The sequence below is a fragment of the Salvia splendens genome, chromosome 9 (genome assembly GCF_004379255.2).
Source record: "Salvia splendens isolate huo1 chromosome 9, SspV2, whole genome shotgun sequence".
NCBI classification, from domain to species: Eukaryota; Viridiplantae; Streptophyta; class Magnoliopsida; order Lamiales; family Lamiaceae; genus Salvia; species Salvia splendens.
The window spans coordinates 6,769,003-6,781,145 of record NC_056040.1 but is presented as its reverse complement, the minus strand read 5'-3'; the positions used below and the strand labels follow the sequence as shown (position 1 = coordinate 6,781,145).

The 12,143-nt window shown below is 33.5% G+C and overlaps 1 protein-coding gene across 3 annotated transcripts; it reads left to right on the top strand.

The window, feature by feature from the left end:
* Positions 1–1,034: 1,034 nt before the first annotated feature.
* LOC121747306 (vesicle transport protein SFT2B-like) lies at positions 1,035–4,410 on the top strand. 3 transcript variants are annotated; one of them, XR_006039178.1, is made up of 6 exons: positions 1,035–1,179; positions 1,290–1,343; positions 1,515–1,588; positions 2,112–2,229; positions 2,363–2,943; positions 3,863–3,927. XR_006039178.1 is itself a non-coding variant. In XM_042141321.1 (6 exons), exons 1-6 carry the CDS (start codon positions 1,093–1,095, stop codon positions 4,211–4,213), a joined length of 429 nt encoding a protein of 142 aa, XP_041997255.1. In that variant the 5' UTR covers positions 1,035–1,092; the 3' UTR covers positions 4,214–4,410. The 3 variants fall into 3 exon arrangements, 2 of the variants coding, with proteins under 2 accessions (XP_041997255.1, XP_041997254.1); XM_042141321.1 differs by lacking the exon at positions 3,863–3,927 and adding an exon at positions 4,125–4,410 and having other exon boundaries at positions 2,885–2,891; XM_042141320.1 differs by having other exon boundaries at positions 2,885–2,943; positions 3,863–4,410.
* The last annotated feature ends 7,733 nt before the right edge of the window (positions 4,411–12,143 follow it).

Genomic DNA, 12,143 nt, shown 5'->3' with positions numbered 1-12,143 from the left:
AGATTTATCAAATGTAAATGGGTATAAAAGACCGACAGGTACTAAAAATATAATTTTTAGGGACCAAATAGGATATAAACAAATTTTAGGGACCATTGATGCATTTTTCGACAAGATTATAGACTATTAGTGTAATTCACTCTCATTACTATTGCATTAAATATGTAAAATGAATAAATTTCCTAGGAAAATTTTTAGAAAAAAGTTCAAACTTTATTTTATTCGATACAGGATGATTAGTTATGCGATATAGTGATGTAACTATAAACAATTTTATTTAATAGTATATCAAACAATTTTGTATTATTGAAACATTTATTTATATTTGAAGGGGAGTGGTCAATTGCTAACTCATCATTTAATTGTTAACTAAAACTAATTTAAGATTATATAATTTTTGAAATCTTGTGGTTTACAATTTGTCATGTGTAATTTATTTTTTATTTTTTTAATATTAAAAAGATAATAGCAACTATCAAATTTAGGGTTTAGAAACACAATGTCAATATAGTGTATGAAATACATCAACACAAATAGATGACAATGTAAATACAATTTCATATTGACATTGTACAATTGTATTGATATAAAGCTGTTAACAAAATTTTTGAAATTTTTTGAAATTTTTTCAAATTCTGATATCGGAACATATGCAAGTGAGATCTCGTTAGAATCCTTATGAAATTATCTTTAATTTGATATATGTTGTGCGAAAAATAATTTAAATAGAGAAAATTATATGCGTTTTAAAGTTATGAGATATTTTTCAAAAGTTAGTTACAACTAATTTGTTGTATTGACATTACTAGGCCGTTGATTTGAATATCTAATGACTATTATTTAATTGTAGTTAGCAATATAATAATCTTGTAATTGTTAAACTATAAAGTATAGAATTCTTATTAGAAAAACAAAAGAAAATGGATTATTCCAAAATGAAAATAAATTTATGGTATTTGCAAATCCATCCTCAGACTCTTTGCACATTCTAATTTCCACTCCTTGAAAACTAAACTTGAATAAGCCTCCAAAAAAGTAAACTTATAATAAGCTGTTGATTTGATTAAACAAAAAATTGTGAAATTCTGGACAATGTGGAGTTCAGGCCAAGATGATGAAGAACAGCAAGATTACTTTGTTGAAGGGACTGAAGGTCTCTGCTCTCTATCTCCTATGCAGGTAATGCCATCAAATAACTCATGATTCGAATCGATGTATTAGTTCAATCTTTACCAAAAACCTACCTTGATTCACTTTTGTTGTTTGTTATTTTCTTCTTAATTGAGCAGAGGATGTATGGGTTCGGTGCTTGTTTACTAGCTGGAGTTGTTTGTATGTTCTTGGTATGAAGATCCCTCTTGAATTGTTCAATCTTCTCAAATATCACACCATGAGCTGTAATATCGTCCAATTTTAATTTGAAATGCATCTTAAATTCGTTGTTATTGCTGAAAGTATCGACTTATTTCATAATTGAGGATGACGACCTTTACTTTGATTAATGTCCATCGCAGTCGATGATTGTTTTTGCGAAACCCATCAAATTCGCGGTATTATTTACCTTTGGCAATGTGCTGGCAGTTGGGAGGTACATTGTGGTTGATGCATTATTCCAACGTTGTTTGTTTTGTTTTTTTGTTTGCATTATTCCTTTTTGAAGTTGGCATTGGTGAAAAGAAGATTGCCTTTCTAGGATCATGGTAGCAAAATTTAACATTATAAAATTAAATTAATTTTGATTCTAGTGGACATGGTTCTATCTGTTTAATTTTTTAGTATCTGCTTAAAGATTGGTCTTTTATGATGCAAAGTATGTCTGCGGACGCAGTAAGGTAGGGTGGGCATTCGTTATAGTGGTCTCTACGTACAAGTTGAAAGCATTTTAGCATGAGATGGATTGACTAACGAGTATCTCCTTGACAAAAGATAATGGTTTGTCTATCGCCAACTTGTTGGTGGCAGAACAAAAAACAAGAACTTTTGTATGTGAAGATCAATGGGAATAGTACAATATAGCGATTATATACTAGTATATACTAATCAGTGAAGTTTTGTGTTTTGTTTTCCTTGGATATATTCACTGAGGTTCTGATCAGGACTCTAATTGACAGCACAGCTTTCGTCATTGGACCTAAGCAACAGCTCCGCATGATGCTTGATGATGCCCGCATATATGCTACAGCAATCTACGGCGGATGTGTGATAGTGGCTCTTGTTTGTGCTCTTTTGGTAAGCCTACTGGATTAAATTGGATAATTATAATGTAAAACTATAAAAAATACTATGCTCTTATAAGAGGAGTATAGTGTAATAATGGTTTTTTAGAAACACAATGCCCTGATGATATGCATGCATTTACAAGTCTGTTAGGTCGCTGATATCGGGAAGTGACTTCATTGTGCTTGTTCCGGCAAACAGAATGTATCGATGACTTTTGGCATTTATGAAAAGAATTAAACTTAGTCTGTTGGAAATTTTGATAATCTAGTATGCAGATGCATAAAAAAGTATTATCTGGCTGTGTTCAGTGGAAGGAACAAGGGAAGGGGCTGTTTTAGCTGAACTTAACCAAACATAACCTAATGTTTTGGTAGCTGGGTAAGAAATGTACTAACAATTCATTAGCCAGTGGTAACACACTTACACCCTCCTTTTTATGCATATCAGCATAGGCAATTCTGCTGACCAGTGTAAGTTTGCTATCTGAAATTTAGTTAACTTATTCAGTTATTCCCAGTCATACTAGCTAAACTCGATATTGAATATAACGTCATATCTTTCCTATCCCATATGAATGCACCTCATAATTTCTTGTCAACTTGTTGATTGGTACATTCATGTACAAGTTATATCTTTATCTAGTGCTTCTTTTTCTGTATTGCAGATCCACAGTAAGATTCTTACCTTAATTGCCGTGATATGTGAAATTTGTTCTCTATTTTGGTAAGTGTTGTATTGTACATCTATCCAGTCTTACATTCTATCGTTTACATCTTCTTTACTGTTTCACATACACTTCATCTAATTTTCTAGCCTGGTATGTTTGTTGGAAGCCTGTTTGATTCTACACCATGAAGTGATATTATGTTATAACTTTAACTGATTGATAGTATTTCATATTGTAACTTCCTTAAGCTTATTATACTTTAGTGGCAATTACAAGTTTATGAATGGATTATTATTGTCATTCTTTCTACCTTCCCATGCATCATTGCCCTTGAAATAGAATTTATGCTTTTTGAATATACATCATCTTTAGATTCTTTACTGTGTCAGATAAAAAACTTGTGAATTCACTATCTATCTCTGTAATTATTTGGATGAAACTTTCTCATCCCCAGCATAGAAATCTAAGATAGGAATTCTGAATTTATGCTACTGATGGTAACTGCAGATTGCCCAGTCATAGAATTTCCAATCAGAAGCCATTAGTTACATAACTTAGAACATGTGGTATTTTGATATTCGGGACAGTCCAAAAAGTAAAAGAAGAAAGAAGGATATACAATTTGATCCATAACTATATCAAAAATATTCTTTTAACATTATATCCCATAAGATAAGACATTTTACAATATCCCCATTTTGCTAGTAAAACCTTTGTCTTAAAAAATGTACCCATGCAATGAGTAAAAACTTGTGCCTAAGTAAAGAGTAAAAAAAAAGACTTGTATGCCGTCTTTCACCAAGTAAGACTACTGTAATGTTTTGAAATCAGGGAAGTAGTCACAAAATCTGCTGAATAAAATATGCCGAGTTGAGAGTGTATATGCATTGACACATTATGAAGTCTGCAGAGAGCCCTTCCCTTTCTGTTTTTTTGCTTAGTGTACTAATTATTTCACCATTTGGGTCATTGCAGGTACAGCTTGAGTTATATTCCATTTGCCCGTAGAATGGTCTCTGATCTGACAATCCGTCTTTGTGACACCGAAATCTAGATGACTTAATGTGGCCATCTTTTTCCTTATTGCCTTCACAAAATTGAAGCTTCCTCATTTGGCTGGCTCTTGGCTCTCTTGATTTGGCAATATTCCATTTGTTTCTTTTTCCAGCGTATGATATAAGCTGTTTCACTCCAAGTTTGTTGTGGCAGACTGATATATTTTTTTATGATTTTATAGATCCCCTGGCTTCATATGGTTTTATTCAGAGCATGTCAAGTGCTACTATCTTCTGGAGGCTGTTCCTGGGATATGCTAATTTTGCTTGATTGATTTGTGTGACCTTTTGTATGTTGGTTGAATCCACACTACCTTCTCCATTCACTACATGCCTTCAGTTTTAGCTTGAATTTAATCAAATTTCTGTATGGAGACTTCATAAAGGAACGGATAGAGTATCATGTGCTCGTTGCAACACTGATGTTGTCAATGGCTGCGGTGCTCCTATATTGAGCAACCAAACCTATATCATGTCTGTCTGCAGCCTCATGTCAAGAGTTTCTTGGATGGGGATTTCTTTATTGACATTGTTGTTGAGTTGGGTTTTCCTATGGTGGTGCACTATGTTAAGTTAGCATCACACAAGGAAAATGAATTTGATATGTTAATGTACTCTTGCTCCAGTCTCAATCTCAACCACAACCACCAAATAATTTATAACTCTTTTCTTTTAGCTGATTAAAATATGGATACTCGTTGAGTTGATATGTCTTTAAGGGATCCTCATTGAGTAGATTAAATGCAAATAAGCCAACATATAATTTTCGTTTAACTCATAAACAATGACACTTTGGCACACTTTTAAAGATTAAATGCAAACGAAAAGTGAAAATTAAATGTGTTGACTTTTTAAAAGTATATTAAATATTTTGATTCTCCTAAGATGCTAGATTAATTTAATTAAAAGTTTGATAGTTAAGTATAATAGGGATAATATGTATAGTACCCTATTTTTAGGGGTGTTTGATTAGGTGGATTAGATATGATTAGGTGGGATTTAAACCGTATTTGATCTCGAGATAGTATTGTGTAGACTTATCATGTGACATTAACATATACTATTGTGTATGTGGCTATGTGCAATGTGACAGTATAGGTGTTAAGCCATTTCAAATATAAATTTTCATAACTTAACGCAAGAATTCAAAGATTCCAAGTTTAATAAAATTCAACTTGCATATATAAAAATAAAAAAGATAAATAAAATACTAGTGAAATTGAACTCTTCCAAAATTCAGCTTGACGTGAATAACACTTAAATTTAAATAACCCCCGCCCCCTAAACACGAACATGTCCTTAATTAGTCCCTATCACTTGAATTATCTACTCAACAAAACCTGCAAAAACATAGAAGAAAATAAACATCACTATGTGAATATGCTTGTGACTGTACGTATATTCGTCCAATTAATATTTTTGCACTTTTAAAATATGAGAAAGTAAATAAACTTCTCGGGCCTAGAATAGTCTGTGGGCTTTAATTAATTAACTGTTCAATCTTTAATTAATCAAAGCTATGAGTGTGTGCATGGTTGAATAGTAGCGTGTGAACACAAAGGTAAAGTGTTAGAGCATCCGCAGCGGTGGCGAAAGACGCCACCGCCGTCCGCGCCGTTGGCAAGGCGCAGGACCGCCGCCGCTGCAGCCGCGCCGCTGGCACGGCGCTGCTCGATGTATCGAGCACGTCCGTGCCAGCGGACGCACACGTGGCGCGCTCCCATTCGTCAACGGCATAGCCGTTGTGTTTAAACTTTTTTTATTTTTATTTTTTAAAAATCGGTATTTAATTATAAATAATGCTAAAAAATAAAAAAAAATATTTTCCAAATCCCAAAAATATGGCCGTTTTTTTCCCGTTTTTTCTGAATTTTTTTGATTTTTTTTATTTTTTTTTTCCCCAAAATCATCTATAAATACACACATTCATCATCCATTTATCACATCAAATCATCTCTCATTCATCTCTCATTCATAATTCTCATACAAACTATCAACACATTCATCACCCACTCAAAATCTCAAATGGATTTCACCCATATTATGGCGGAAGCGGAACGCGAAGAACAAGAATACTACGAACAACATCGTGCCGCTTACGAAGCATATGTCGCGGCGAATACCCCTGCTCCTCCTCCTCAACACATTGTCCGCACGTGTTGAATACTTTCAAACAGGTGTAGATGCAGCCGGCCGGCAAAGTATCACGGCGTTGCAGAAGTGTACGTGTGCCATCCGACAACTCGCTACTGGGCAAACGGCCGACATGTTCGACGAGTATTTGCATATCGGTGAGTCCACTGGAATCCTATGTTTAAAGAATTTTTGCGAGGGCGTTCGTTCTGCTTTTGGGGATGAATTCCTTCGAGCACCCACCACTGATGATTGCCAACGGTTGCTTCGTCTTCATGAATCAGTCCATGGCTTTCCCGGAATGCTTGGCAGCATTGACTGCATGCATTGGAGGTGGAAGAATTGTCCGACTGCTTGGAGGGGGCAACACTTGAGCGGTCACAAAGGCGGCGGCCCAACGCTTATCCTTGAGGCGGTCGCCGACTACCGCCTATGGATTTGGCATGCATATTTCGGCGTTGCTGGATCCAACAACGACTTGAATGTGCTATATTCGTCACCACTCTTCAATGATGTGATGAATGGTGTAGCACCGGCGATCGACTTCACCATCAACGGAAATATATACCGCATGGGTTACTATCTCGCCGATGGTATCTACCCAAGGTGGTCGACGTTCGTGAAGACGCTCCACAACCCGCACGACCCGAGACGGGTTCTTTTTGCGCAGCGTCAAGAGTCAGCGCGGAAAGATGTCGAAAGAGCCTTCGGGGTCCTTCAAGCTCGATTCAACATTGTGAAGGCCCCGGCTCGGCTGTGGTACGTGAATAATATCGCCGACATCATGTTCACGTGTATTATATTACACAACATGATTATAGCCGACGAAGGGCCGAGGGCGGCTAGCTTCTACGACGAGGACGAAGCCGGAAGCTCAACAGCGAGGTCTCCCCTACGCCGAGGCGAGCATACGACGGTTGGCCAGAGGATCGAGACAAGACACACAATGCGCGATACTCGAATCCACAATCAACTACAAGAAGACCTAATCAACCACATGTGGGCGAAATTCGGCAACGAGTAGTGTCATTTTTAATTTTTAGGATTTTAATTATGTAATTTTTAATTTTTAGGATTTTAATTATGTAATTTTTAATTTTTAGGATTTTAATTATGCAATGTTTAATTTTATTTGTCATTTGTAATATTTATTGTGGGTTTTAAATGAATTTTAATATTATGGAAATGTTTTTGTGTAATTGAATTTTATATTAATTGTGCTCGTCCTTGCGGAAGAGCACAGTTGTGGGTGTTGTGCTCTTGCCAGAGAGCAGGCATGAATAGTACCGCCCGGGCCCACAACCGTGCCGCTGGCAAGAGCACGATTGTGGATGCTCTTAGATTAGCATTTAGCCACTCACTGTTGCAACGGCCAATCATCTTAAAGTCGTGCATCTATTAAAAATATGGTTACTTAGATCTACTCTAATTAATGGGTTTCAACATCTATCTCGTTATCTTTACTTCACAAACACATTTACACACAGACAATGATAAATCAAATAAATGAAATTTGTGGAATCAACTAACATAACTACCGAAACTTTGAAATTAACCAAAAGAGAAATAAAAAAATAAATTAATTCCTCTCAAATTAAAATTTTAATTTCTTATATGGCACAAGACAACGACTTATGTTCCCTTATCTCGAGACATAACGCCTAGCCCCCACCCAACCACTACCACATATTTATATACTCCCTCCGTACCCCAATAATTGTCCACTTTTGTTTCAGCACGAGTTTTAAAAAATATAAAGAAAAATGAGTTGAAAAAATTAGTGGAATACGAGTCTCACTTTTATATATTATTTTTATAATAAAATGTGAGTGGAAGGTGTGACATACTTACCATTGTAAAAATGAAAGTGTACAATTTATGAGGGACATACAAAAATGACAAAAGTAGACAATTAATGGGGAATGGAGAGAGTATTACCTTTGATGATGATAATAATAATAATAATAATAATAATAATAATAATATTATTATTAGTTTATTACTACTCCATTTTCATACTATCTGTCTTCTAACTTTTGTACAAAAGCTACTAATTTGGACATTCGCCCCACGGGGGGAAATGATGTAAGAGTTTTATTCAATTTGAAGTTGTTGCCTAACTTTTATGGTTCAACATCCAAATTATATGTTATTTGCATCTGGACTTTTAAGTATTTTAGGTGATTGTTTATGACTGCATGTTGTATTGTCTGAAGACGTTGCATGTTCATGAAAACTGACCCCATTTCTAGAAAGATAAATCACAATGTTGTATGAATTGTTTTTTCTGAAACTGATCAAGATGTACAAAATGTGACAATCTTTTTCGATTGCTTTATCTTGTATGGCATCATCAATTAGAACATTTTAGTGTTATCAAATGATAGATAAAAAGATGTGATTGGTGATGCAACAAATGAAGTCCTCGAAGAATATTCTAAAGTGAATAGCTAGCTCTAAAATAATTAAATTATTTATATGTGATTTTAAATATTTTAGAGTTGATGGATGCTAGACTCTCTATCAGTTCAATATATTAATTAAATTCTAGATTTTTTGATGGTTTATTCAGAAGATAGAAATAACACATACATCTTGACTTTAACTAGACACGAAATCCGGTATACTGTGTGAATCTATGAAATATCACAAGTTTAATTGAAGGATGATCAATATCTAACTAATTCTTAATGCATAACTAGAGGCTAAATCTCAATTATTAGATTAAAAAATGGAAGGATGAGATTGGATGAATTTTGAGAACACGGAATTCAATATAATGACATTTTGATTCGCTCTGTGTTTTCAAATCAGTTTTATGAATTATAACGCCTTTATAATAAGCTAAAATGTTATAATAGTGATCCGTGATTTGGTCTCTAGTCAGTGGTGAAGCCACATGGTCTCCGGGAGGGGCATTTGCCCCTCCCAAACTTTTACATGTACTATGTTTTATATTTGATAAATTTGCAACTTTACATATTTTTTTTTATAAATGTCCCCTCTCAATAACTAATTTTTCTCATGTATATGATTTTGTCCATCCTAAGTAAATTTTCTGACTTCGCCCCTGTCTCTAGTAAAATTTTTGGCTTCGCCCCTACACTGTCAGTGTCACTACTGAACTAGTATATGGGGGTACTACTGGAATGTTTTATTTTGAAGTGGAAAATGAAAGATTTTGATTTGCTACTGAACTAGTATATGGGGGTACTACTGGAATGGAACATCTAACTGCTGCCAACTAATGTACTAATATTAATATTTGATTAGGGCAGTCATGGAATCATAATATTTTTCTAACTCCTATAATTAGAAAGATTCTCAAAGGTAGTCTTCGGTTGTCATGACTAATATCATGAGACTATCCATCTAGGATTATGTTGTGGAATTATTTTAGTTGGAGCCTTGGAGGGGGATGCTATATCTAATTATCATGAGACTATCCATATAGGATTAAGTTGTAGGGTTCAATCTTATGAACCAAACATGATACATATTTAATCATGAGATTTAATCTTGGCAACCAAACAGCCTAAGTACATAATAATCTATGAAACAAAAAAATATGTAAAAGTATGAATAATAAATGGAATTAGTGAAATTTGAAACAGAACTTAATAAAGTTTTTAATTACTGTATTAACTAACTATGACATCCATGCACCTAAGGTTCTATCATTTAATTATATTATCGAATATTGTAAGATTCCAAAAAAAAAACACTGGTACTATTGTCCAAACTATAGTAGAGAACCTTTGTTTCCTAGTCGGATCTTCCGGTCGAAATTAATTACTAGCATACAAATAGGAATATGATCAAATGCAAACTCTAAATATTGTACAAACTTCAAACTATGATCCGGATCGTTAGAAAATATCAACAGATGATAAAATAATAGCAGCAAAAAATGTCAACACAGTGTCAACGGTTTATGTTGTGTTGAAATTATGATGACATTGTAGTAACATTGTGTTGACATCAAATTCTTGAAATTTTATACTAAGTTGACATTGTGTTGATACTGTGTTGAAAATTTTAAGTTTGTATAATATATAAGTTTTTATTTTATGACTAAACATACAAATTAATTATTATCATTAGAAAATCAACTGCTCTTTCAAATCGACGATACGAATAAAAATAATAACTGCAGCCAAGAAAAGACGCCGTTGGACAGTTTTGTTTAATAAATTGCTATTTTCATATATGCTTCTTTTCTAGTAGTAATATATTCGGCCACAGTGAGAGATTGAATAAAAATCAGTTCATCTGCTAATGATTTATTAAAATATTTAATCGAAATAAAAGATATTAACTGTTATAGTACTACTATCATTTATTGGAGTCAAATCACCATATATCTTTATAAAATTAATAAAAATGAGTAATAATGTAAAATTTTTTGGATATTATAGATTAGATAAACTCGAGTTAAATAAAGACTCTATAATACATAATCTCAAGACATTATTATGTTCGATTAGTCTTAACTTATGTCTCTTAATTACTCCCAAATAATAATTATAATCTCACTTAATTTATGACCAATTCAATCTCAAATAAAATATACTCGTTACCAATCGATACGAGACTCATGAAGGACAAACCTAGGCACCATGCTCATTTTGCAATTTCAACCTTTTCTTGCTAGTCTAATAATGAGATGTAAAGATATTATACGGTGTGTATCAATGTTTGTGTTAGGTAAATATCAAAAGGTTGAAAAATCAATGTTTAGGAAGTAGGTGTCTCACCTAACTCTTATAAAAGTATTAAAATGATTACATTCTCTTCTTTATAGTGATTACTGATTTACTCTAATTCAAATTTAAATCCCAATTATATCAATGATTCTCACTTGACTAGATTTTCTTCCACCAAAACAAAAAATAAATAAAATTATTACTACTTGGTAGAAAATTGTACCACGTAGTTTCGGCCTTCCTTAATTTTGGGTTAATTTATTGGGTATATCTTGTTAATCCAATTTACGGCATTTTTCTTTTAACGGTAAGTTGCCATATAATATACCTACATCAAATTCGAATTCAATTAATATTTAATAACTTATGTACATAGTGTTTATCTTCAATATTTTATAACCTATTATACTCTCTCCGTCCCGCACTACTCGCACTTATTTCCTTTTTGGGCGTCCCAAGTTACTTGCACTCTTTCCATTTTTAGTAAAAATTTTCACCTACAGCCGTAATTTTTGACTTTCCTATACACTCATTCCTTAATCTCTGTGCCGAAAAGGAAAGGAGCGAGTAGCCTGGGACGGAGGGAGTTCATGTTTTTAAACAGAACTTATAAATGTAAAGATAATTGATTACTTACGCAATAAATGCAGATGTGATTTGGTTGGTTTGCTGTAACGTAATCCATGACATTTGAAATTAATGGCTGTGTACGTAAATTACAAAAATTTAGTGAACCATCAATTTATAATTATCTCGGAATAGATATAGATGGGAAAACATATCACCTATGGTTGTTGAATTAAGTTCTGATTTTAGCATTTACAGTATTTTTTTATAGTTATTAGAAAAGCAGCACATTATACTTTTGAGGCGAGACGGCAAATATGGAATTGATGCAAATGGGTAAAAAAAAGTTATAAATAGCCGATCATATTCTTAACTCTCTTGCTCCTCAATCCTCATATTAATTAAATCCTTTCAAATAAGTATTTATTTGAAATATTTATCATCGAATCCATGTAGTACCTAATTGCTCATTTGAGCCTCTAAATGCATGAACAGCAAAGCCGATTTAACTTATCCATACGGATTCTTAATAAATCAGGATAAATTAATTATACTTTACTACGGTAATTTGGGGTGGGACGATTAGGAGCAAAAATAGGAGTAATCTTGATTACCTGAAAAGAACATAAAAAAAAAACGAAAATGATATACGTGGACCCCACAGGCAGCAATGTACTCGCTCTGTCCCATTAGAAATGAAACGTTTTTTATTGTCTCATTAAAAATGAAACGTTTCCTCTATTTATATTTTTCATCTCTCGTACTTTACTTCATCTTTATTAACTCACAAAACAA